We start from the raw sequence: 27,571 nt of genomic DNA, 5'->3' as shown, positions 1-27,571 counted from the left end.
CTCTCCACCACCATGGGCGAGACCAAAGAGCTGTCAAAGGACATCAGGGACAAGATTGTAGACCTGCACGAGGCTGGAATGGGCTACAAGTCCATCAGCAAGAAGCTTGGTGAGAAGGTGACCACTGTGTGATTATTCAGAAATAAAATAAAAATAAAATGACCACCAAGTAACCTAAAAGATTTTGAGAGTTTCTATAAAGAGGAGTCTGTGCTCTCCAACAAGGGTTTCTCCACCAAGTACTAAGTCATGATCAAATACTTATTTCACTCACTGACATGCAAATCAATGTATAACTTTTATGTAATGTGTTTTTCTCTGGATGTTGGGTTGGAATTCTCTCTCTCTCCATTAAAATGAAACTACCATTAAAATTAGAGACTGTTCATTTCTTTGGAAGTGAGCAAACTGCAAATTTCAGGAGGGGATCAAATAATTATTTCCTCCACTGTTTCTGTGGGTTTAGTGGCTGTTTTGGCTGTGATGTGGTCATGTGACATGTCCTCTGGCCCTCAGGATAACTGTCGTTTGGTCCCTAACAAAGACCAGCAGAACTCGGACAGTGACTCATTCGGAGATGCCTGTGATAACTGTCCCAACGTCCCCAACAGCGACCAGAAAGACACAGACAACAATGGACAGGGAGATGCCTGTGACCAGGATATCGATGGAGACGGTTAGAAACTGTCTTATGACTTCACAGGAGACACATGAATCTATACTGCCCTCTAAAGGCGGAGAACAGGAACTGCAGGAGCTGTGAAGCTTAGGGAAAAAGTTTGGAAAGTTTTGACAGCAAACTGCGGCCTAAGTTGTAAAATGTCTTTTAAGGCTGGTGTTTACCCAAAAATGCAAACTGATAAAACTGCAGGTACTGCATTAATCTCTTTTATAACTAATAAACAAGCCCGGTGAACGAATGTGTGCTCAGGTATTCCCAACGTTCTGGATAACTGTCCGAAGGTCCCAAACCCGATGCAGACAGACAGAGACAGAGACGGCGTCGGAGACGCCTGCGACAGCTGTCCTGAACTCAGCAACCCCATGCAGGTACACACACTCACAGGGCTCACAGCACACTGTCTGTAATGTACATCAAAAACGCAGTGCACTGATTTATCAATCATTTAAAGGCATTTTGAATAGAAAATAGCAAAAAAAAAAAACCCCAAAACTCAAACATATTAAATGTTTGCTCATCTCATGTTTGATAACAACATCTCTATTCAAAAAAGTTGTGAGAAAGACAACTAAAGAATGAAAGAGCTGAGCAGTGCTAAACATGCCTAGTGGAACATCTCACAGCTGAGGAGGTAATTAATAACATAGCTAGATGTAAAAACAGCATTTCTGGGTCTTTCAGAGTGAAGATGGGGAGAAGAGCATTACTCTGTGTCAGACTGTGCGAGCAAATAATTCAGTAAAGTTTGTTTTATCTTTGTAACATGCAAAAACAAAGAGGTCAAAGGTCACAGTGTGTCTTCTTTTCTCTTTAGACGGATGTAGACAACGACCTGGTCGGAGACGTTTGCGACACCAACCACGACACGTACGTCTGAGACACACACACACACACACACACACACACACACACAGTTTTCTAGTCTCTTTTTTTAAGAGCAATATCATTTTCATAAAGCTTGATGTTCAAGTTTGAACATGATATCTAGTTGCAGTTGACTCTGGACCTAAGTTACACTGTAGCTTAAAAATGAAAATGACTACACTAATAAATAAATAAGTTCCTTATTTAAGTGATTTTATTTGTATTTTCAGTTATTTTTGAATATTCTCAAAATGGCTGTTTCACATAACTTTAAGCCTCTTAGAAACATATGGTTAAGGCTATGAATACTACACATTAGTATTAGAGGTGATGCAGTTATGCTGGTGGCCACACCTCTAACTGTAACAGTATCCAAACAGATGAATTATGAAAGCATTTTTTAAAAATCTGTTAAAAAAAGGCAGCCTTAAGAGATCAATTCACCAGGCTGTAGACAATAATAATAATTGAAAAAAAAGAAACTTGCTTATTAAAGAGCGAAACCTGTTTGCCTTTTTTTAATGTCTGCAGGGACGGTGACGGTCATCAGGACAGCAGAGACAACTGCCCAGACATTCCCAACAGCTCCCAGCTGGACTCCGATAACGACGGCCTGGGAGACGACTGTGACCATGACGATGACAACGATGGCATCCTCGATGACCACGACAACTGCAGACTCATCGTCAACCCCAACCAGAAAGACTCTGATGGTAACGATCATAGAAAAAACCCACATGGCCTAAACTACCAGAGCCTGCTGCTGTGCAAACTTCAGTGAAAACAAACTTTTTTTTTGTCTGTTCAGAAGCAAAAATATGATATTAAATGTGATTATTGTGATTTATGGTAGTGAGCACAATTATCTTCTTAAACTTTACATTTTTTGGTTTAAAAAAAGTATATCAAATCTGTTTATGCAATTACGTAAATATTCTTACCATATACTGTATTATAAAATAGATATTTTTTAAGGATTATTAAATCCCACTTTTGATTTATTTACATCTTTTTAACCAAATTTGCTTTTTTCTGCATTCAAATCTCTTTTTATGGCCGGCTGTGGAAAGGTTCCCACATTTATTACAAACCTCTGATAAATATTGAAGGTTTTTTTGTTTGAATTATATTTACTGTTTTGTTTTATTTATGTGCAAATTGGCCATAAATTTGATATCTCCCTGACTGAATGCTGAACCATCCAGCTCAGCAGTATCACAGCTGTGCTGTAAACCGTGCTCTCTGGGGATGAAGAGAACTGGATCATCTGCATAGAGGAGTAATTTTAGCCAGAGAAATGCTGAACAGGTCTGGATTTAAACTGCTCCTCTGTGGCTGTCCGTCTTTAGTGAATGGTATCGGAGATGTCTGTGAGAACGACTTCGATAACGACGCTGTGATGGATTTGATCGATGTATGCCCGGAGAGCGCTGAGGTCACGCTGACAGACTTTAGAGCCTATCAGACGGTCGTCCTGGACCCAGAGGGCGATGCCCAGATTGATCCTAACTGGGTGGTGCTGAATCAGGTAACTTTTATGTTCTTACATGAACACTGAGCAGTATTACTGTTGCTGCACCTGTTCTCGTCAGCATGAGCTCATATAGTAGAAAAAAGCATTTAATTGTTTATCCCTTTGTGTTAAAATGAATTAAAGATGTGGGAGGACATCTCAGATGTTCATAGTAAGATTTTAGATCAACAAAAGCTCCAGAACCTTACAAGAAAATGCAGCTGATACTAGTGTTTTGTTTAAAACCCTCCTAGAGCACCTCCTGGTGGACATGAAGCACAACCTACTTAAAGGGTGCCTATTTTGCTAATTTCCAGCTCCACATTTTTATTCATTTACTCTTCTATAGTAGTTCTGCATGATTCACAATTTAAACTAATTTTTATTTAAATAGTATATCTTATACTATAAACACAAGCGGCCTGTGTGATCTTGATGCTCTCTTTCCTCTTCAGGGTATGGAGATTGTCCAGACGATGAACAGCGATCCTGGTTTAGCCATAGGTACGAGTTCCCCTTTAAAGTTGAGAATTCATAGCTGTCCCCTGGTCCTGGTTCTTGAGTAGACCGTCACCTCCTGCTCTGTGTCTGCAGGCTACACAGCGTTTAATGGCGTTGACTTTGAGGGAACGTTCCATGTCAACACGGTGACGGACGACGACTACGCTGGCTTCATCTTTGGCTACCAGGATTCATCCAGCTTCTACGTGGTGATGTGGAAACAGACGGAGCAAGCATACTGGCAGTCCATCCCCTTCAGAGCCATCGCCCAGCCCGCCCTGCAGCTCAAGGTTTCTACTCTGTTCTGCTGTTGTTTAATGTATTGCTTCGACTGTTACAGACTGTACACTTCTCTGCTGCCATCTCATGGCAGAAACCAGCATTACATCATGTGCTAGCATTTTGTAATGCATGCTGGTCATTCTTGAAGAGTTCATTTGTCGTCAGTTACTCTCTTCACAGATTTCTCCTTGTGTTTATCCTGCAGGCGGTGAAGTCTCGGACTGGACCAGGTGAGTTCCTGAGGAATGCCCTGTGGCACACTGGAGACACACCTGGGGAGGTGAAGCTGCTCTGGAAGGACCCACGAAACACCGGCTGGAAGGACAAAACCTCATATCGCTGGCAGCTGAGCCACCGGCCGCAGGTGGGATACATCAGGTGAGTCCACAGGCAGACCTGAGACCCCAGACTAGACCAGAATACAGTTAGAGCTGTGGTACAGTTGTATTTTAAATACTGCAGTATGACCATATCCTCTACTACATTCCTGTTTGAAGCACCCCATTGCACATGCATAGCATAGGGCCTTGCAGGATATTGTAGTAGTACTGGAGCTGCAGTACTCTGTAGTACTCTCTCTCTCTGTGGCTTTAACTCTTACCTGTTTTACAGTATAATGTTCACTTTGCAGTATACTAAGTATAGAAACTGAGAGCTTAGTAGTAAAAATGCTGCTGTACTGCTGTTTTTTGTCTAATTCTGGGTCAGTACTGATAGCAGTGTTTAAATGAACAATTTGTCCTTTCAGCTCTTCAGTCATTCTGTTTTTAACGGTTAGCCAGCTAAAGCTGATGACAAACAACAGATAAATATTGGCCCCTGACATCGGTAAATGCCATATACTAAAATTAGGCAGCAGTGCCATATACACTGTAGTACTTCTTTGAGAACTTTCAGGCCAGTTTCATATCTTTACACAGCACAGAAACTGCCCTCATTAAGGTAACAATGACCTTCCAGCACTGGACCGTCAAATATATGAAAACAGTCATGCGTGCATCTTGGTGGTAACTCCCTCCTTGTAAGATTTTACCGATCACTTTTAAAGCACATCTGGGTCCGGAGCTACACGGCAGAAATGCCGACCCTACATGAACCAGCTCTCAGCCTGTGCTCCTCAGGTGAGGTCTGAAGGCCTGGTCCTATTTCTCCATCAGGACTCCTCAGCTCTGGAACATCCTCTCACAGAGTCAGGGACTCCCTTTAAAGCATTTCTGAAAACTCTTTAAACTTGCTTTTGTTTGATTTCATTATATGTGATGTCATCTTTTATTGACTACTTATCAGTTGTTGTCTTATAATTTATGTTTCCTTGGTTTTAATCTTTAGTTTTATTCTTTTTTATATTTCATTTTCTTTCATCACCTACATATTTTTTAAGTTAAATGTGTGTGTGTGTGTGTGTGTGTGTGTGTGTGTGTGTGTGTGTGTGTGTGTGTGTGTGTGTGTGTGTGTGAGATTTCTGGCTGAACTTCCCTTCTGAGTATGCTGAGTTTATTACCATTATTACAGTAAAGATGCTGTAGTAGCTTATAGTATGGATGCCGCAGTACTCCTAAGTAAAAATACTGAGTAGTAAGGATAGTATAAGCTACTGAGCAAATACTGTAGTCTTTGGAGCAGTACTCTGCTGTACTCTCAGCTTGTCTGTTAGTCATCTTCATAAATGTGTTCTGTGTAGATATTACAGTAGTCTGTAGTACTGATATAGAGACAGATAACATACCCTTTATCAGTCCTACAGCTGGGAAATTGACATACTACTACTCATTTATTGTAGTACAAATAGTGCAGTTATCTGTATTATAGGTACTGCAGTATTCTCTCAGCCTTCAGCTTTGTCTGTTAGACTCGTCTTTATTGCTGTAGTCTGTATTGCTCGTGCTGTACTGAGTAACCTGGAGTACAGATATTGCAGTAGTGCGTAGTACCCCCTCAGCCTGCAGCTGTGTCCCTTATGTTCATCTGTTTCCCATCTCTTGCTTTCTTTTCTCTTTACTGCATTCTTTACCCTCTGAAACTTCTTTGTGGCTTCGGGGCCCCCCGGTACTCCATTGTACTCGTCTCCATGGCGACCAAAGCCCTGGCAAGAATCCGGCTCGGTGGCCATTGATATGCAGATCATACGGAGAGAGCGCGACAAGCTGGAAAACTTTATCCCATAAAATATCTACTGTACCCGCTCAAAGTGCTAAATCAGTCGTTATTAAGACCTCGCGCTGCTGAAAAGAGTCAAAGCTCCACTCGTCCTGCTGCTACTCTGTTTGTAGGATTCATTTTTTAAATGTCTGTCACGCCCACAGGAGGACTTCAATCATCAGATTCTGCTGATTTCATATTGCTCAAAACTGTTTTTCAAAATAGCAACAGATTAAAAAAAAAAAAAGTCTGGATTCACATTCATCAGTCGGAGGAGAAAGAGAAAAGCAAAGGAATAAAGGCAGAGAGGCTGGAGGAGGAGGAGGTGGAGGATTTTACAAAGTCTCTTCTGAGAGTTTTTAAAGAGAGAGAGAGTGCAGAGTCGAAGGTGGTTCGTCCTCTTTTCTTCCCTCTGCCGCGCTCCTCTGTGTTTTTCACACTGCGCTTCTGTCCTTTAAAGCTGCTGCTGGGACTTCATGTGCAGTTTACACATGCGATCGAAAATAAAATGGTGGAGAAATGATGGCTTTATCTATTTGGTCTGACGATTTATTCAAGCGTGGCACAAACTTTCAGGAAGTGAGAACAAAGAAAATGTTATTTCTGCTTGCACACACAAACGTGAGGAGAAGCTACAGCTGTTCTCTGGGATTCTGTCTTCTCGTTAGTTTAGGAAGTGTGTGATTTTCCTTTCCTTGAACCTGCTGCATCACATCTTTGTTTATTTGGGGCATTTGGTTGCTAACTGTTTAGCATTGTTGGAAAGATGCTGCCACCAAAATGTCACCCATGTGTCAGTGAAGCCTCGAGCTCAGTGTTTTTAATTGTCGCCCTCTTGGTGCTTTGAAACCAGCCGTGACACTCGCAGCACACTCACAGGTACCGAGTTGTCATTTTGACCCTGCTGGGAATTTTATTTTAATAAATAAACATCATGTTGTATTCAGACTTGTAACGAGGAAATGAGGCCATAAACTCACCAGGAACGTTTTTACTGAGCTCATAAATCAAGTGAGCAGTTGGGTCGTTTTCTCATAGACTTCTATACAGTCTGAAGTCTTTTTTTCAGTCGCCTCCTGTTGGGCATCAGGAAGAATGCAGCTTAAAGGCATTTCCACACTGGCTTAACTTTGTAAACTCCAAGTTTTCCATCCTTGCATTCACCTCTAACTTATTTCTGTACCTCTCAAATCACTTGATTTCTAACCTGATGTATCCAAGCAATTCCCTCTCCTGCCCACTATTTACCTCAGCAGATGTGAGATTTCTAACCAGGGATTTGTTCCAAGGGTTGGGTTTGGGTCCTGCCTCAGTGTGTTTAATGTTGGGGTTCTGCCCCCATGTTTATCTTTGGGAAAGTTTGTCTTCTTTCCTCAAATGTCACAGTGGAGTGTTTTTGGTGTTTATCTCTGGAACTGCAGGAAGCTTTTATTTTCTAACCTGATGCATCCCAGCATTTACCTTTTATGAGACAGCATTTATCCCAAGGAACTTTTGGTTTGTAATCTGGAGCATCCCTGTGTTCCCGTGCTTTTAGGGTCAAGCTGTTTGAGGGGACAGACATGGTGGCAGACTCTGGGGTTGTGATCGACACCAGCATGAGAGGAGGACGGCTCGGCGTCTTCTGCTTCTCCCAGGAAAACATCATCTGGTCCAACCTGCGCTACAGATGTAACGGTATGACCTCACACCCAGCTTGGCATTATGTAGTTTTAATTTTTGGTTTTATTTGTTTCCAGAGCATCCCGGAATATTTTGATGAGCCTTTTTATGTTGTTAAAATTTGACTGATGTGTTGAAGTGAATTAATATATTTCCAGATCATCTGGAAAGTGACACCTTTGGACTTTTCAGTTTTTCCTGAACAAAGCGTGATCAAAAACTTCTTGAAACAACCCCATAGAAATACATTTAAATATCACTGATCCCACATCCCAGATCATCTTCTCGTGTGGCTGGAGCACTGTTCTGACCGCTTACACTGTGACCTCTGTGATTTCACCGCAGGCATCAAACTTAAACGCCTGCTTCTGTTTCAAAGGGACTCTAATTTCATCTGCTGATGAGAGCTGGATCACTGGCTGTGACCAAACAGTTTTCAGTTGAAGGACTCACAGTTTCCAAGCCTTAAGGCGAGGAGTGACACCAGGACTAAATAACCTTTTTCTTTTTTTTCATCATTCATTGCATTGTGCATTGTGAATTCATAACATCCTGAGGAATCTGAGGGGGAATATTCCACCGCTGTCACAGCACTGACCACACCAACACAATCGCAGCTCACCGCCTGGACCTGTTGTCCCATTTGCCCCCCTGCATCCCTCCCCAGCTTTCTGTGATTCCAGTAATTCTTGTCCCACGGGGACACAGATTCCACCATCTTCAACTGCAGCCGGCAAAAGTTGTCTCCACTCCACTCCACTCCAACCAGAACCTGCACCATTTTAGAACTGGTTCATTTGTTGCTATGCTGAGCTCAGACCTAACAAAGGAGGATACCACCCCCCCACCCCCACCCCCGCAGTACAGGACAGTGGAGCTGGAGTCTGTCTTTGGCATGAAATACCATGAAAAGGCAGTAAATTAATTTTTAATAGCTCATTTAGCTTCTTTTCTCGTATGAGTAAACCCCTCGTGTCTGAATCTTACCTACAGAAGTGGAAAATCCAGATGAAATGATTTATCCCAATAGTGTCAGGATTTAGGGATTTGTGTCCACTTTTGTTGATTCAGTTGATATCAATCTGTGAGCACAGATTCAATATCTCCTCATTTCTTTTCTATTTCAGACACGGTGCCCGAAGACTTCCAGGCTCATCGTAAACAAGTTCTGATGCACATTCAGGTCTGAGAGCTGCAGACGGACTGTTAACACACCCCACACGCAACATGAAAAGCATCAGTACACACATCGCTGAACACTCACGGAGCCTGAGCTCCTCTGAACCCACTTTAACTGTAGTCTGAATGTGAGCTGGGAATGTGCAGCCTGAATGAGTGAGTGTGTGTGTGTGTGTGTGTGTGTGTGTGTCTGTGTGTGTTATGAATGAAATGTCGTTAAAAGAGAGAAAGCAGCCGAAAGAGTGAACAGTCTGGGGATACAGTTCAGGAGCACCTGAACGCACCATCAGTGTCCGTCTACGTTTGAATGTCTCTGTTTGTTTAATATGAGTGACCAGCATTGGAACAGGTGAAGCAGAACAGGTGTGCTTTAAAGTTTAGTGTCTTAGAATTAAATGTACTTTTTTTTTTTAATTATCAGTGGATTTATGTGTGCATTATTTTATCACACAGCTGTTGAATGCAGGAGAAGTTGTGTATTTTAATCTCTATTATTTTGTGGTCTTATTTTGCATTAATAATCTGCAGAGTGCTTAATAACTGGAGCTAAATGGCGGATGAGTTTGAGCATTTAAGGAGGAGCAGAAATGCATCAGTGTGCAGCAGATGTATAACACATGACAAAACTAAATCTTTGGAATATTATCTCGTTCTTGTAATTGAAATTAACATCAGATTAATTGCCTGGCTGTAGCAACATCTTCACCTCAGGATGCTTTGACTGCCGTGTTTCTCTTACAGTGACTCCAGTAGTTTAGTACTTTTCCATCTGCAGGTGAAAGCGATTTCACTGAAGAGCAGCAGCGCTATGAAATTACTCTCTGAAATTTCCAGTTTTTGAGGTCATTTTTCCGAATTTATCCCTAATATAAATATCAGGTTTTTCTTGTGAGCCTCCGATCTTCAATCAGCTGCTGTCCAGTCTGCGGTGGAGCTCCAGAATGAAATAATCCAGGTCTGCTTCTGTGGAGAGATGCGGCATGAAAGCTGTTGTTTCTGGCTTTGCCTCGATGATGCGTTGGTGTGCTCGTCTTTCATTCGTCTCCCCCCAGATTCTCTCCTCTTTCTGCTTGTTACTGATCTGGGTTTAATTTAAGACTCTAGTTCAAATTCATCACTGATGTTTAACACAGACGAGGACATGTAAATCAGCACCCTGACAGGTGCAAACACACACACAGACTTCATTTCCAAATTAATGTGCATCCACTGACAAGAAAGAAGAAGGACCAAAGATTTCTGGACCTCTTTTGATCAGAAAATCTCAGTTTAACTGATCAACAAACCAACGCAAACCTCTCATGCTGAGACCTGATAAGCTAACGTTACAGAGAGGAGAGTCTTTGATTCCAGTGGAAAGTGAAATGCATATTTTTGTGTGTCTTCAAATGTACATATCTTTGTTGAAATAAACCCAAACCATGACTTTTCCTACAATCCCGGTTATATGCTCCTTGATTTCTGCAGCAGAGGAACTCGGACATGTGACACGTGCTCTCTGCAGAGCTACCTCCTGTTCACACATCAGCGCCTACAGTTTGCACATGAAACAAATCACTCTGTAAACTGTTCTATATCACACACACACACACACACACACAGAAACACACACACACAGAAACACACACACACACGCAGGATGAATAAATGAAGTAACTGATGTCAGCTATGGAGGGAGGTCTGACATAACCGACAGTAAAAAATGATTTGGGGTAAGTTGATTAACTGCTGGTCTGTTTCAGGCCTGTGATGCTGTGTGCACAGTTATAAGCTGGCTGAAGCAGCCCTCACTAATAAATAGATTTTTTCTTGCTGTCAGTATTTATTTTAAAAGAAGTGTGTGAGGCTACTAACAGAAAGCAAGTAGAATATGGACTGCAGAATGTATGTAGGAACACGTGTGGGGAAAAAAAGAAAAAGTATTACAAGATTCAGCAGCCTCATTTTTTCTAAAAAGAAACAAAAGTGGCGTTCATGACGGTGCGCCTCGAACACCGATGGAGTGTTTTTCTGGACAGCAGCAGCGCTCGCTGCTGTGAACACAATCCAAACTTTCACCTCCATCCATCCATCCATCCATTTTCTTCCGCTTATCCGGGGCCGGGTCGCGGAAGTGCTAATGAGAATCCTTCATCAAACCACCTGATCTACAAACTTCACTGGTCTACAAAAGCAGTCTGTGTGGAGACAAACTGCTTCTTTACTTTACCATCTCTAAATTTGTCAGATTTCTTATAAATTATGCTGCTGGCTTTTTCTACCACTGATCCACGCAGGGGTGTGTCCACCTTTATTTTAAAGAACATATACATCTGCTTTTAAATGCTGTATCATAATAGATTAAGCTGTGCAGTAGTATATATAGTATTAACATTTTTTTCAGGACAGTAGAAATGTACAGTGGGGGGCCAGTGGGGGAAAATGTTGTGTTGGACATGTTTTGGATTATCTTTATCTGGAATCAGGTCCCTCAGTCTCGGTCCTGTAGAGACCGTCCGGCTTTCCAGCAAACATCGAAACCCTGACGCCGTCTTCCCGGTCAAAACTAGTCGCAACATTATGGCAAAAACTGAACCGTGAATGACAGATGTTCATTTTTCAGGTCTAGTCAGTCCGTCTCTGTGAGAAATATAGATCATATTATTATTATTATTTTTAAACAGTGGTATTTGATTAGACCTGTATAGGGTGTACCCTGCCTCTCACCCAATGACAGCTGGGATAGGCTCCAGCATTTATGTTTATGTAGCTCTTAATTCTGTCTGATTCACTATGAGATGAACTTCACATCGATTTCCTGTCTGTGAGCATCATAAGCCCTGGGGTGTGCAGCAGTCAGTTAGCCCAGAATGGACCCCGGAGCCGGAGGTGATGAATTTGAGTCATGAGTTCTGTGGTCGGTGGTTTACTGTCTTGCTGGGAAGTCTAACAGGGACTTTCAAGAAGTACCTCAAGGTGAAGTTTAGGTCCCATTTGCACAACTTTAATTTTGGAGTTATTTTTCTACCATGACTCCACTGTGACAAAAGACCACCAATCAGCAGTTACTCAGTGTCAAAACTTTTGCAGTGCTGCCTTTCAGGAGATTTGTACTTCCACTCAGTTCTGCTTTGAGTTAAATGATAGTTAAAAGGTTGAATGTTTACCATGTTGATCTTTTAATTTCACCGTGTTAGCATCCTAAATTAGTAGCTGATAATATATTTGAGATCTTTACGTCAGGCAGAATTGGAAGACTGGTTTCTAGACACTGACCAGCCCACTGTGGGAAATAAAATCTTTCTGTTTATTGTTGGGAGAAACAACATAGTGACACCATGGAGAATAAAACAAAGCCGTAAGTTATCTCATGATGTGTGATACCTGGTCTCTGAGCTCCAGCGCTGTTTTTGCTCTCTCGTTGCCCTGGTGGGGAGAGGATGGGGTCGTGACCCCTGGGCCGGGGAGGCCGGGACGAGTGCAATATTGGAGGGGAGATATGACAACAGTGCACCACATCCCGGACCTGCCCGACCCTGGGAGGAAACACACAGCACACCCTGAAACACACACAGTCGTGTTTCCGTCACTTCAGAGGATTTTTTACATTGACTGACATTGTAAAGCAAACTAATTTAAACTGAACTGTAACTGTAACTCCTCTTTGTCCCAATCTGACCTCAAACTAAACCATCCAAATCATGTTCACTTCCAACACAGCCTGCAGATGTCCTGATGAAGTTTGTGCTGAGAAACACGTTATTATCATAACGATAATGTTGAACTTTGCCCTATTGCTCTTAAATCTGTTGCAGTCAGCAATGCGAAAAAAGTAAAATGAAGTCTGCTGACGTGTGCTGTGCAGAGGATTGTGGGTCAGACTGACCAGAAAAAAAAATGCTGGCTTGTAAACTGCAAAATGTGTCTGGATGCCTAACTTAACCATCGAGGAATTTACTCGACCTTAAACCGAACCTTTAATCACCTTCAGACTTTCTCATTTACATCATGGGGATGTCCTTTTCTCCCTGTAAGAAAGCTGAGGCCCTAAAATGTGTAAAAAGATTCCCTCCACTGTTGTTCCAATTAAAGGTTTTATACAGTTACATGATTGTTTCTTGAAATGCATGACAACGAAAGACACTAATCACTAGTGTAAATATTTCATTATCTTTAGTTAAATGTAATTTGCTATTCTTTACATATTAATATTGGAAAGATGTAGTTATTAAGACGTTGCTCAGCGGTGTTGCTCATTAGCTGAGGAGAGCTGGTTAAACTGCCCTCAGACGCCTTCAGTGTTACTGTCAGAAGTGCACAGAAACCCTCATTTTACCTTTATGTTTTATCTACCTGCAATTTAAATTCAATCAGCTACATCTTACACATGCGTTTAACAAACATGTCACATGTATGTATGGCACTTTATACATCCTCTATTTCACCATGTCAAAAAATTAATTGGTAATTAAATTAAAGGAAAATTGCAGCTCTAATTTCATTTGAAATCTAAAATTTTTAAATTCCTATCAAAACATGTATCTGGCAGTAATATAATTCTTTATTATCAATTTTAAGAAAATTAATGTTAATATTATGACTGATTTAAAACATGCTGAAGTAAGCATGTTACATCGTTCTTGTGGAGGTCTTAAAAAGCACAAACTAGAAATTCACATATTTGCTTTATATGCTGATCATATTAAAATGTCCATTTATGGGTTTAAAAATGTACATCAGTTATATTTGTTAGCCTAATAGCATAATTGCCTAAGTCATATTTTGGCCAAAATTGAGATATCTATCTAAATGAATCTACACTGTTAGCAGAGTAGAATTAGGTAGGTATCTCAAAATATGCCAAAATATGACTTAGGCATATTTTATGCCTTTATGCTAACGATATATATATATATATATATATATATATATATATATATATATATATATATATACATTTTTACAATGTGCCATCTATCAGTTGTATGTGCATACATATGTATTCGTACTCTGTCACCACAAAAAAATGTATTACTTGTCTTTTGTTTAATAATGTCAGTCCTAAAAATTGGTGATTTCTAACCAAGCACAGAGCATGAAGCTGCCTGTAATGCAGCTTTTCATTACTTTATTTTTTAATTACTTTCAAGTTACATGTAAATATGAGAAAAGTCAAGTTAAGATTTTGCATGTATTTTGAATGTATTTTACATTTAATGTTGCACATGTTTTGTGTTAAAATTAATGGTAATTTCATTGGTCAACTTTTTCCTGTAGTGTTTTATAAGTGCTTTCCTTGTTATCGTTGTACGTGGAGGAGCTGCGTGACTTTGGTTCAACACCATGAGCTCAAACACTCGGTTTCTTTGGCTGTTTGTTTACATGTGTGTACTTGTTCTTTGAGAACGGTTACTTCTCATCTTTTACTTTATTCTCTACACAGTTGCATCGTAATCTATTTATCCTGCAGGTTGCCCCATACTCAAACTGCTGTGACACCTGACCCCCCCATGAATAAAGGAATTTCTTATTTTATCTTATCTTAATAAATAAATCAATAAATAAATTATTTAAGTTAAATGTATTCCAATGATACATGTGATTCATTATATGTAAAAAACGTACATTTGTACTTGTTATAGTTTTTTACTTACCGAGCTGTGATTTAGAAGAATCTAAAGTGATTTTATAAACACGTAGCCAACAACAGAATATATCATAATAAACCTTATGAAGTGGGGAAAAATGACTTAAAGTCACCTGTTGGTAAATTGGTACAAAAAACTAGTACCACTCAGTCAGTGTTACTTAGAAAAATCAATATTTAACAGATCTGTTTGTACCCGTGTTTGTGAGTCACCTCATTAATCAAATCTGGAGTCTGAATGTCCTAAAACCACAAATGATTTAACATCATTTCACAGGGACAGCTCTGTCAGCAGAACTCGAGACATAAAAGCATTTAAAGCATCCAGCCTGTCACTTCTGACATGATTTCATGATGAAAGCCCGAGTCAGGAGCAGATCCTTCGACAAGCTTGACAAAAACTGCACTAAAGCTGAATTTACAAACACACTAAACCACAGAATGACTCACCTCTCTGCAGCCACCCTCTGCCCGTCTATGTCGCCTTGTTGTTTCTGGTCTGTGGAGGGTCCCAGTCTGTCAGTCCTGGTTTTAATCTGGACCCCCACCCCCACCCCATCCCCAACCCCCCACTTTTAAACACTAACAAAGGCTCTGGGAGCTGCTCAGTGAGGCGTAGAGGGGCCCGCTTCACGCTTAAAGGGCCAACAGCTTAACCTGTGAAATCCCACTGCAGCGTCCATCTGCACACCCTTCCATCCTCATTCAAATCCACAGAACTTTATTCAGGAACAGATGAAATGGACCCAGAAGGAGCAGCACCAAATTAACTCTGTTTACCTGCAGATAAAGTCTCTGGTTTCTGCTCTTACCTGCCTCGGCCCAAACGTCAATCTGCTGCAGCTCTAAGGTCGCTGCTCTTAGGTTTAAATGATGTTTGACCACAAACTGGTTGGTTCAGACAGCAGCAGGTGGTTTTACTGCAACTTCATAGTGATACTGCTACCCCCTGCTGTCTCTTATGTAGTACTGCATTTTGACCCCCACCCTTCCCTCTCATTACTTCGCAAGATTGTTCCCCAGTTGTATCCCTGGCATGCTTTTGTTTTAAAGCTTTAGTTCTTATTTTACACATTTTGATATATAAATCTATGGCTATATGAGGCTACAGGTAACGCTCCCCAGTGCTATACAAGTAATTCAAATCTTATCCGGCTGCAACATTAAAGTGATATGCACATTATTGAATCAATATTTGTCATCCAATAACATGTGTAATATTCTGTATAATAAATATGGATATTTTATATTTTTTTTATTCAATTCAATTCGGTTTTATTTATAAAGTGCCAAATCACAACAAAGAGTCTCCTCAAGATGCTTTATATTGTAAAGTAAAGACCCTACAATAATATGGAGAAAACCCAGGGAGAAACCTCTAGAAGGACCAGGCTCAGGGAGGGGCAGTCATCTGCTGTGACGGGCTGGGAGTGAGGGGACAGAGAGGGACAAAAAACACACTGTGGAAGAGAGCCAGGGATTCAAACACGTACACTTAACTCTAATGTGTGACTTTTATCCAAATTTTGAAGCACTTTGTAACTCAGTGTTTTGAAAAGTGCTATACAAATAAAGTTATTATTATTATTATAATAATTATTAGACGCCATGTTTCTAAGGTTTGTAGGGCCGAGTACAATAACTTCAATTTTATCTGAATTTAGAAGCAGGAAATTAGAGGTCATCCAGGCCTTAATGTGTTTAAGACATTTCTGCAGTTTAACTAATTGATGTGCGTCATCTGGCTTCATGGACAGATAAAGCTGAGTATCATCTGCATAACAATGAAAATTGATGCAATGCTTTCTAATAATACTGCCTAAGGGAAGCATGTATAATGTAAATAGAATTGGTCCTAGCACAGAACCCTGTGGAACTCCATAATTAACCTTAGTGTGTGAAGAAGACTCCCCATTTACATGAAAAACTGGAGTCTATGAGATAAATATGATTCAAACCACTGCAGTGCAGTACCTTTAATACCTATAGCAAGCTCTAATCTCTGTAATAAAATGTTATGGTCAACAGTATCAAAAGCTGCACTGAGGTCCAACAGGACAAGAACAGAGATGAGTCCACTGTCAGAGGCTGTAAGAAGATCATTGGTAACCTTCACTAATGCTGTTTCTGTACTGTGATGAATTCTGAAACCTGACTGAAACTCTTCAAATAAACCGTTCCTCTGCAGATGATCAGTTAGCTGTTTTACAACTACTCTTTCAAGAATCTTTGAGAGAAAAGGAAGGTTGGAGATTGGCCTATAATTAGCTAAGACAGCTGGGTCAGTGATGGCTTTTTAATGCACACATTTGTGTACTTTAGTAAAAGTTCTAATTCTGCTTGAGTAAAGAGTCTGAATGCTTCTTTCACCACACTCTAAGAGTTATTCTGTACAAAAAGATTAAAAGTTAAAGGTCAAAGTTTTGAGCAGCCACTTTCCATGTTATACTTCTGTACATGCTATATATATATATATATATATCACGCTACACATCAGTAGAATATTTATCACCTGTAGAGCGAGAAATCAAACCAAGAAAACTAAAGTAAAAATCTGTGCTTCACTTCAACGAAACAGCAGCAGGTCACAAATAGAGTTCGACTTCATGGAGGTCAGAAATATAAATAAACTGCTGCAGTGTGTGTGTGTGTGTGTGTGTGTGTGTGTGTGTGTGTGTGTGTGTGTGTGTGTGTGTGTGTGTGTGTGTGTGTGTGTGTACAGTTGTCATGCAGCAGGTGGTTCTTGGTGATTTATTTAGAAGCTACTGAAGCTTCCAGTCAGTGTGAACACACCACAAATTCCAGACCAGGGCCTGGGGTGGGACAGCACAGATCCTCTGAGATAGACCTGGACCAAATCTCTGAGAGACCCGAGTTGAGTCTTGGAGAGTTTTGGATCTCTGAGAGATTTCCCTCCGATAAACTGGAGACATGGACCAAACCAGCTGAAGGTAAGAAACAAACAAAAAAAAAGGCCTTAACATGTGATAAATGTAGATCAAAAACCTTTTTTGTCTACAAATAGAAAAATTAAAACCATACATCAGATTTTGCTGTGGATTATTTTTCCTGTCAACAATAGAGACCAAGAAATTCTCAAAAGAAATGAAAATAGTTGTAGAAGAGGACAGAACACCAATTTATTTGATCAGAAACTGGTTGGACCTTTGACATAAAGAATATTTTATCATTCTAGGTAACACTTTAATATTATGGTTTATATGCCACTTTTAACGCATCAACAACTTTTGGGTTGCCAGGTTGTAGAAAACCCTCCTTCTGCATCACTTAATGCTAAATAATTTCCACTGTAAACATCACAAAACAAATGATTTCTTAAACAGAAGAAATAATTTGCATGATTAAATTTAATAATTTCAGTTATTTAGTTTTATTTGGTTTTGAACTGAAATATGATTATATCAAACTTTAAGGTTTCCTGCTTTTGTGCACACCTCTAGGAAATTCCAGGCTCTAAAGGATTTCTAAAAATACATTTGCTGTACAAACAAAATCTACCCGTAAAGTTAGTTACTCACTGTCCTTGGGTCTTATTTTAAAAGGGAACTTTATTTTACATTACCCATAAATGAACTCACAGAAAAACATACATTTTAATTATTAGTAATGGCTGTATTTACTACAGAAACACTGCATTTTTGAAGAAAAAAAAAACAAACTTTAATGCATGATTTTGCTGTAAACTGATGACTTATAGCTTTTTTTCTGTGTCCAGTACATATTTAATATTTAACTTCAAACCTACTGAGTTGGGGTACAAAGGCAAAACTACAAAACCTTTGACCCTGACTGGATCTTTAGACATATGTAGTGATAAAAATACATTTGTCATTGCATATTACATGCTCATACTTTAGTAAATGATTGAACAAATGTTCTTCTTTTAAGAGGTACTATGTGCAGTGAATGCAACATTTTGTTTGCCTAGTTTTTAGCGTATCAGTCACAAAATCAGCATTTGAAACACAAAAAAGAACATTTTTCTATTTAGAAAAAAATAATTTTGTTTCATAACACTGTGTGATGTTAGTGGGCTCCACTTCAAAGTCACTGATAGTGTTACACACTGGAAAGAGAGGCACTGAAACACTCAAGTGCACAAACTTCACATCCTTTGGATTTTTGACAACTCATCCTGAGTGCTTCACACCACAGTGACTCTGAAGGCTGTCAGAGGCGACAGAGAAGGTTGGAGAAGGTCTCATTTTACAATCCAATCAGACAGTAGTGACTAAAGAGTGAGAAACACATGAAAAAAATGACCTGTTACATGTTTAATATTTGATCATTTGTACAGCAAAATGCTGCTATCACTTATTCCCAAAATAAATAATACTCATCATGCTCGAAAAAATATTTCCATGTATGTGTGTGTGTGTGTGTGTGTGTGTGTGTGTGTGTGTGTGTGCGCGCGCACTCTTGTATATAAACTGCACATACTGTCTGTGTGTGTGACTGTAATTCTGCAGGGCAACTGGGGTTTAAATTTAGCCCTCACACACAAAAACACACACAGTCACGTTTGTGTTACTGCAGAGGACGCTGATTTGGAGCCACTTCCTGCAGACCAGCCTTTGCATAACCAGCGTAACCTAATATTAATAACCTTAACCTAACATTACACCTTGAACTAAGGATGCACCCTGAACTTTATTGATTTACCATACGGGGACTTGCTCATCAACAGGAGTCCCCACCATGCGACTGTATAAACAGATGAGTAAGACAAGTGCACACACACACACACACACACACACACACACACACACACACACACACACACACACACACACACACACACACACTGATCCCTTCCCACCTGTTAAAAATGTCAGAGTCCCCACTATTCATTCATTTTAAAGGACCAGTTCAGTATTTTCAGATAAATACATTGATATTTCACTTGCCATTTGGGACAAAAAGATGATTAATTTTTGATTTGCTCCTTTTTTTAAAGTACCAATGTGGCAGTGCATTTGTGCCTTACTTCAACCGTTTGTGGAGGGATCTGGCTTCCAGCAGTGAAGGATTTTGGGGATGCACCCCTTTCAGATAGGGAGATTTGAAAGGGAGCAGGAAAGGGAGTGACATCACCACAAGAGGAAAGAAGAACAAAAAAGCAGCACGAGAAGCAGAGACCGTGGCTGCAGCGGACAGTTTTCATTGTTTTAACTCTCTTCGTTATATCTGTTGTGACTTCAGCCTTTTCTGTGGCAGGAGCTGAAAGCTAAACGAACAACATCACTAATAAGGTCCACTGTTCCACATATTTCTGACACTGGTGATAGTACAGAGCCACACACTGTAAAGCTCAGCGTGGAGCCTTCGCAATAAGCCCCGCCCCCCACCTGCTGCTGTTTGTTCTGTAGAAAAAAAGTCAGACAAACAGACAAGAGTCCATGTTACAACACAGAGAAAAAAGACAGGTCAACGCTGCGTGAATCAGTCAGGCTGAATTTTATTATTCTTTATTATTATGAATGATATTTAGATCTGCTGAAGTTGGATCACTGAGGACCAACACGGAGCAGGTAGGCCTCAGATTAAAGCTTCTGATATTACAAATCCAAATATCACACCATTAACAGCTGAAAGTCTGATTTTATAGTCCACCATATACCCTAACAGTCATGATTACTGCAGCAAATCCTAAACACAAAACATTCAGTGAACACTGATGTGAAACAGATTAAAACAGCAAATCATCACGTTTTATTTACAAAGCATTCATTTTATTTCTATGGCAGCTTTAACACATTTCACTAAACTTTACAAGAGTAGTAAGTAAGTAGTAGTTAGATATGATTTGGAGACAAAAGAAAACCAAGGTGGTGAGAAAAATAGAATTTAACTCCTTATACTTGCGTACTGAATTAAATTTAATAAAATAAAAGGTAAAAATTGTCCAAAGTTAGACACCACTGACACATTAATGGGTCATTCATCTCAGGCCATCACAGTTTGGAGAACATTTGCTGCTTGGCCATCTCGTAAAGTTTGGATAAGTATGATGATTGCTGTGAAATTTTAGCTTCATACTTTTCAAGATATATTTTTAAAAAAAATGATCCATCAGTCCGCTTCCAGCATGTTCTTCACACTTTGAAACTGGAGGGCATCTTTGAACATGGATCTCTCAAAACCCCGCAAAAATAAAAGCCTGAAATTTTATATATTAGATAGTCAAAAGATGAAAATCCAAACAAACATCAAGCTATTCTGTTAAGTAAGTAAGTGTGTGTGTGTGTGTGTGTGTGTGTAGTATAAATGATAAAAAACTATGCAGGAATAAAAGACAGCTAAGTTAACAATGGGATAAAAATGGATGAATCAAAGGATAAAAAGACAGGTGATCATGGGTCATGTGACATTTGTGTGTGCAGGTTTTCTGATGGCTCCTGAAGAAGAAGAAGAAGGTTTCAGAGAGCATCGGGCAGGTGAGCTGACTGTCCCGATGGTGGCGCTCTCACACAAACAATCACAAATTTCCTCCACAGTCAGTTAGAAACAAGAGACGTCCTCATCACAGACAGCTGCACAGTCACGTTTTTGAAACACTGGTTTCCATTTTTAAAAAATTTACCCGTACAGCTGTTACGAAGGGGAAAATTATCCATAAAGGCCCAAACTGTTTTTATACAAGGCTGCGAATATGTTTTTTTTTTTCCTCCTGTAAAGTCTGATTGTGGTGATTGACTCACATTAGAGGACATTAGCAGGTTTTGCTCATTTTTCAGCTCCTTGGGTTTCTGCTTGGTCTTCATAAATGTTCCCGGGGTTGAGGTCAGGTGACAGCAGTTATCACTGGTCTGATCCTACAGATGAGTCTAAACAACTCAAGGTGTCGCACCTTGACTAATGTGACTAGTATCCAGACTCAGTGTTGGAGGGCCTATTCCAGGAAGCAGGTTTTGCTAATACCTCTGAGTTTGTTTACCCTAAAATGAGGGAAACTCGGGTTTTCAGTTCCAGTAAGAGCTAACTCCAAATCAGTTACCAGGGTAACAGACTCTGTGAACCTAACCTGGCAGGTTTTATCCAACAAACTCTGAGTGTCTCTCTGACTCCTCACCTCCTGCTGCACCTGAACCACCTGTCTGACACTCCCATTCACTTCATAATGTTTCTGCAAAGCGATCAGAGCAGCGAATTCATCTGCAGACGTTTATGTTTCTACAAGCTCTGAAATCCCAGTTAGTTTGTTATTTTTGTCCATAACATGAAGCTTTTACAGTCGTTCGCTCGTCAACAGGCTGTAAGGACGGAGACAGCGATGATGTCATGGATCTATAATGAGGCAGCTGCAGCTGTCAGACTGTCAGTCAGTTCCTCTGAAACATTTACTGTAGTTACTGTAGCATCACTGTTACATCACACTGATCTGGATGAAGCTGCTGACACAGAACACACTGTGGATGGAAAAATGTCCGGATCTGATGATGATGTGAATGTTTGATTGAAGATGAGGCTGAAATGATTTGAAGACTTGAAAACTGAACTAAATGGATTTAAAGTGACTGAAATGATGTCATTTTGAAAGTTAAGGTGTCTGAAATTCAGAGTATGAATTTATACATATTTTCCAATGAAAATCACCAAAATCGGTGATCATCGGCTCTATAACGGATCTGCAAACCGTGTCCGAGTTCACCTTCACAGCAGGAGGATCCAAATGGATCAGGATCACGGATTCAGACGCGATAAGGCCCAGATCCAGTTCAGGCTCCAGTCATTTTCCAGCTCATCCAGTCTGGATCTGTTCATACTGGATTCATTTTTCCGACACGATCTGTATTCTTTAAATAAAATGCCTCATCCTCCCAAAATGTACTGAAATATTTAAAACATATAAAGCTGAGACATTTATCATAGCATGTTTGCCTTTACTGGTAAAACTTTACATTCATTACAGACTAAATATGAAACTATGACTGAACTCTGACCTTTAGCAGTAACTCAGTGAAACATCTCTGCTGTGGCTGTCAGAGATCTGTCATCTATCAGCTTCAGCTGATCTTAGATCAGATTGAAATGGTTAAACTGGAAACATTAAAGCAGTTTTTCTGTAAATCTCATTTCTCATTTTTATCCAGTAATGACAGAAATAATGAAATTCTAAATTTAAAAAAATGAATAAAGTGAGACTGCTATTCCATCAATAGATTCCATTTTTATTGTACAATTATTTAAACAAATAACCATAAAATTAACTGTCATAAACTGCAGCAAAAACAGTTTTTATTAAGTAACAAACTGACCTGAAGTCAGCTCTGCTCCAGGGTCTGCTGCTGCCTCAGTCTCCAACAGTTTCAGTCAACCACAGAATTAAAATGAACTCTGATGATCAGTTTTAAAGAGAATGATGATTGCAATCAAACAGATGAACTCATGTGTGGAGACAACACTGATGGACTGTAATTATCACGTCAGTCTGCCGATGAATCAGACATCACAAGAAGGGAAGAGTGGTACTAGTTCCCACTCAGAGCATCATCATGATCAGAAATCTTTATTAGAGCACACAAACTGACTCATTTATGAGTGGGTGGGTTGGTGGGAGGTGTCTCACAGGGGGCTATGTGTTTGGCTGACAGGTAACAGGCAGGTGAGTGCGACATATGTCCGTGTCATCTTTCAGACTGGTGCTGATTGACCGAACGACCTGTCGTAAAGCTGCCGATGGCGCTTCAGGCTGCCTCGCAATGGAAGTGCTGCATCCACCTGACTCTGCTGCTGGTCCAGCTCAGTTTACCTGAAGGTGCGACTGCACACACGCATACATGCACAGAAGACTGCACAGCAGATTACAGACACATCAGGAGTATTCTTTATGGCAACAGGAAGCAGCAATCCATTAGTGATAAACAGCAAACTGTTATTGTGACCCTTTAAAAAAAATGCATCCGTCAACAGGTGAGAAGATGGATTTTTAACCAGCAACCTCAGAGCCTTCAAAATAAAAGCCTTCAATCAGAGAGAGTGTCAGTGGATTCCTAAAATTTTGGATTTTTATTCTGAAGATTTATCTTTACTAGAATTTTCTGATTTCCCAGCTCCACAGCTGCTCCGGAGCAGGTTATGTTGGAGGTCAGAGTTAGAAAACCAAGCAGTTCTCTGGAAAATAGCCTCACAATTCCTGGAAGATCCCTCAAATGTTGTTGCATGGCTGGAGGGTTTAAAGTTGTTTTTTTAAGAGCACCCTAAATCTTTGTTTTTCCCTCATGAGTGTCAATAAGAAATATAGATTCTTATAGATCCAACTTCATGCCTGATTTTTCCTGTTCGCTGCAAGCAATTGTAAAACAGTTTTATTGTTATGTAAACCCTAATATGTGATCCTAAGACATCTGTTTTTACTTGCTGAGCTTAAATCAAAGGCTTTCAGCCAATTCCACATTTGAATTATGATTTTATATTTATTCTTTACTTACTTAGAAACTGTTAAAGGTTGCTGAGGCTGCAGTCTTATAGTATTACAGGCCCCCAGAGGACACCCCATAAAGCAAGTTCAACACACCCAAGATATCTTTTCCTTATCTGGCTTCACTTACCCTAACACTAGCAATCAGATGACAAGGTCACACAAAGATGGTTATCAACTTGGCAAGTCCAACCAGGGTCTATCATTATAGACCCTGGCATGATCATGTGGAAGTGGTGGCATTAGCAGCATCTAACCAAGGGGAAACCTCCAGAGCTGAGAAGTGAAACCAACATGGAGGTGGCAACAACTGCAATTCCACTCATATCCACATGAAGCTTGATCCAAACAGGCTGCTGTTCCACCGACGGGGTTCCGGTGCCAGTATTTGAAATAGTATATGAAATATATATGAGTATATTTCGGCCTAAACTGAACCCAGCACTGTCACGAGCACCGGTACCTCTGCGGTGGAAAAGTAGCAGCAGGGTCAATCCCCATAGACTGAAGAAGCTTCTTTCAGTGGTACCCTCATTCAAAGGGTTGCCAAAGCAGCACATTTGATTTGTGAGATTTTTTAAAGGCCACATGACCTTCCTGATGCAGTCCCAAAGGGATTTGCGTGACCTTCCAGAACTGAACCAGGGATCTTTTGCTTAGCAGCAAAAAAAATCCTACACTATGGAATCACTAGACAAACCCCTTAGACTTCCATGATAAAACATCCAAATTTAAAACAGAAATAATCATGTTTAAACTAATGTCTTCCTCACTCTCTTCAGTTGCAGCTCCCTGTCATATCCTGAAGTGTAACTCTGATTTTGTGGCTGCAACGCTGGAGCTGGGCAGCAGCAGCGGTGGGGCAGCAGGAGGAGGAGGAGCAGCTATCAGCAGGGAGGCGGCGAACGCCGGTTACTGCAGTGCCCTGCGCTCCTATGCCATGTGCACCAAGAGGCTATCGCGAGCATGTCGCGGTGACCTTGCATACCACTCCGCAGTCCAAGGCATTGAGGACCTACTGATCCAGCACCGCTGCCCCCGGGCGGGGCCCACGGTGCAGCCTCGGCCCCTCCCTCCTGGAACGCTATCAGGGGACGCCTGCCTCTATGAGAGGAGCTTCTTTAGCAGGGAGGGGCAGACACCAGAGTACCTGCACTGCAGCGTGTTCGGAGACCCGCACATTAGAACTTTCAACAATGATTTCCAGACATGTGCTGTTCAGGGGGCGTGGCCTCTCATTGACAATGAGTACCTGTACGTACAGGCCACCAGCTCTCCAGCCAGGGGAGGGATGTACGCCACAGTTCTCACCAAGGTGAGTTAGAGTACAGGAGCATTCAAATCCACCATCGGGACCTTCTTGCAGCAGCTGTTTTGGGCCATTTTCACCTTCTCATGTGAACCTCAAACAACCATCGTTAATGACTTCACTGTTATATCAAAGAGTTTATTGTTATATGTGGGGTGAAACTTTTTTGCCACGAAAGAAAAAACATTATGGACAAAATGTGATTCTATTATTTTAATAGAATTATACATCTCAGTGAAGTTTTGACCTTGTTTTGAAAATGTCAGCTATGTAATTCTTAACCGTTTGCCTCATCACACATAGACCTTCCCATTATTGAGGCTCCAGCCTAACTCAACTGTCCGAACAGTACCTTCATAACATCACAGCTGAGACACATTCCCACTGCTGTCCAACATTAATCAGTCACCTTTAACCACACCCACTAGTGATGTCACACTGCTATGACCACACCTGTGGTGGCTGTGGTTCTGGAGATCCAGCAGGTCATCTGCTAATTGGGAAGGTTGGTGGTTCAACCCCTGGCTGCTCCAGTCTGAATGAGAGGAACTGATGGGTTAATCGGAGTGTGAATGTTGCGGTAGATAGAAAGCGCTTAGGCTCAGAGGAAGTGCTTGTATGAATGGAGTAGAAAATCAAGTAGAAACTCCCTGCATAAGAACCAGTCCATTTACACCCCAGAGTAAGAAAAGAGAGAAATGAAAATCAGACCAACTGGAGAAGGAGAGGAAATCATTAAAACACCAAGATAAAATTGAAGTCATTTTTTAAAAGTGCACAAAATAAACAACCCCAAAAATGAAAATAATCACAGAGGTATTATTGTACCCTGCCTCTGAACAGAGGATGGATGGATGGACACGTAATTAATCTTCACTCCTTCCTGTTTCCTGTCAGATCACCATCATCTTTAAGAACTGGCGGCAGTGTATTGATCAGCAGCTGTACCAGGCCGAGCTGGATAACGTCCCCGCAGCCTTCGCTGACGGCTCGGTGTGGAGCGGTGAGTGGCGAGGTCACCGCAGCCTCACGGTGCGGACTCAGAGCCCCGGGCGGCACGCCGAGGTCCGAGCAGCGCACATCGGCACGGTGCTGGTGGTGCGTCAGAGCGGCCGCTCGCTCGGCCTCTCGGTCCTCTCGCCACGTGGCGTTGTTGAAGTGTTCAGCCCTGAGCAGGACCTGCAGCTGTGCGTGTGGGGCTGCCCTCCCTCCCAGAGACTCAACACGCTTCACCCGCCGCCGCCACACTCTCCGGTGCCCACCGCCCTTAGCGCTGAGGAACACTGCGCGGCGCTGCTTCCCGCTCGAGACATCTACTACCAGGCCTGCGTGTTCGACCTGATCGCCAGCGGCGACCTCAACTTCAGCATGGCCGCTGTCAGCGCACTGCAAGATGCCCAAAACATGATCGCGGACAGGGAGGGAGTTCACCTGCTGCTGGTCGCATCCGCAGGCCAAACGCGACCTCACGTCACACTGCTGTTGCTGCTTGGCATGCTGGGAACTCTTAGCAGCACCTGACACAACAAGACATCAGCTGTGTAGCTGAAGACATATTTTTTAGGAAGCTGAAAACTAACAAACAGACCCTGTTTGAGGACTTAAAGGTGATGGACTGATGGACCACTGGCTGACATCACTGGTGACACCTGAGGAAGAACGCACACCTGTGGTCATGTGATTCCTCTAACAAGCAGCAGATGGCGTCCAAGCTCTGTTTGGACACTTTCAGGGCCTCAGACTTTGATGGTTTCTGCATCACTGCAGCTGCAGCTGCTGCACCGAACCAGAACCTTTAAATGCAGTCTGCTATGAAATGTCCTGAACTTTAAATTTTTGTTTTAAAAAGTCTTCTATATCAAAGTTCTTAAATTAATAACAAATAATATTGAACCCCAACAATTAAAATTATAAAATTGTATTTGGAAGATGTCATCTATAAGTGTTATTTCTAAACGTCACTAGTTTTATGCCAGTTTGCGCTCAACAATTGAACAAATTATTCTTCAGACTGTGATTTACAGATGAGAAAAATTAAATAATAAAAGAATTGTTTTAACTATTGAAAAAATCTTTCATTTAAAATAAATAAATTTGACTTAAACAATTCAGATCCTCTGCGTCCAAGCTCATGGTATACACACCTGTGCTACCTGCACTGCAGAAAAAAGTAAATTAAAGGATAAGCACACCACTTTTTAAATTATTATTTTTTTAATTGGTTTTGGGTTACTTAGATTATGTATTATTTTGATAAAGATGATTTACATTCATTTCAACCAACTTTGTATCATTTAAAAACTTTACAAGCAGTTTTGGTCATCTGAACTGAGCCATCTGACACAAAAATTTAAAAACCCTGCTGCCGTGTT

At 40.9% G+C, this 27,571-nt stretch overlaps 2 protein-coding genes across 5 annotated transcripts in view; both read left to right on the top strand.

The window, feature by feature from the left end:
- Positions 1–17,153, top strand: part of thbs3a (thrombospondin 3a) — a 33,490-nt gene extending 16,337 nt beyond the window's left edge. For 2 of the 3 annotated variants that reach the window (XM_030750242.1, XM_030750241.1), the window contains 10 exons: positions 517–676; positions 932–1,050; positions 1,497–1,549; positions 2,078–2,259; positions 2,896–3,074; positions 3,515–3,563; positions 3,654–3,850; positions 4,048–4,220; positions 7,519–7,658; positions 8,771–10,248. In XM_030750242.1, the coding sequence (XP_030606102.1) occupies positions 517–676; positions 932–1,050; positions 1,497–1,549; positions 2,078–2,259; positions 2,896–3,074; positions 3,515–3,563; positions 3,654–3,850; positions 4,048–4,220; positions 7,519–7,658; positions 8,771–8,832 (1,314 nt within the window). In that variant the 3' untranslated portion in view covers positions 8,833–10,248. Of the gene's footprint in view, positions 1–516; positions 677–931; positions 1,051–1,496; positions 1,550–2,077; positions 2,260–2,895; positions 3,075–3,514; positions 3,564–3,653; positions 3,851–4,047; positions 4,221–7,518; positions 7,659–8,770; positions 10,249–17,087 lie in introns of those variants that run through there. The other variant, XR_004021185.1, reaches the window with a different exon arrangement.
- Positions 17,154–17,259: 106 nt separating this feature from the next.
- Positions 17,260–27,176, top strand: hjv (hemojuvelin BMP co-receptor). Of its 2 annotated transcripts, XM_030750251.1 has the most exons (5): positions 17,260–17,399; positions 20,853–20,906; positions 23,108–23,227; positions 24,673–25,205; positions 26,097–27,176. In XM_030750251.1, exons 3-5 carry the CDS (start codon positions 23,149–23,151, stop codon positions 26,718–26,720), a joined length of 1,236 nt encoding a protein of 411 aa, XP_030606111.1. In that variant the 5' UTR covers positions 17,260–17,399; positions 20,853–20,906; positions 23,108–23,148; the 3' UTR covers positions 26,721–27,176. The 2 variants fall into 2 exon arrangements, with proteins under 2 accessions (XP_030606111.1, XP_030606112.1); XM_030750252.1 differs by lacking the exon at positions 23,108–23,227.
- The last annotated feature ends 395 nt before the right edge of the window (positions 27,177–27,571 follow it).

Source organism: Archocentrus centrarchus, chromosome 16 (genome assembly GCF_007364275.1).
Source record: "Archocentrus centrarchus isolate MPI-CPG fArcCen1 chromosome 16, fArcCen1, whole genome shotgun sequence".
Classification (NCBI taxonomy): Eukaryota; Metazoa; Chordata; class Actinopteri; order Cichliformes; family Cichlidae; genus Archocentrus; species Archocentrus centrarchus.
This window is presented reverse-complemented; position numbering and strand designations above follow the sequence as displayed.

Bases quoted from the DNA above. Each gene is read 5' to 3' on its own strand.
- hjv (XM_030750251.1), top strand. From the start codon at position 23,149: ATGGCGCTTCAGGCTGCCTCGCAATGGAAGTGCTGCATCCACCTGACT. The intron at 23,228-24,672 runs GTGCGACTGCAC...CACTCTCTTCAG, and splicing joins CCAGCTCAGTTTACCTGAAG to TTGCAGCTCCCTGTCATATC. The intron at 25,206-26,096 runs GTGAGTTAGAGT...GTTTCCTGTCAG, and splicing joins ACGCCACAGTTCTCACCAAG to ATCACCATCATCTTTAAGAA.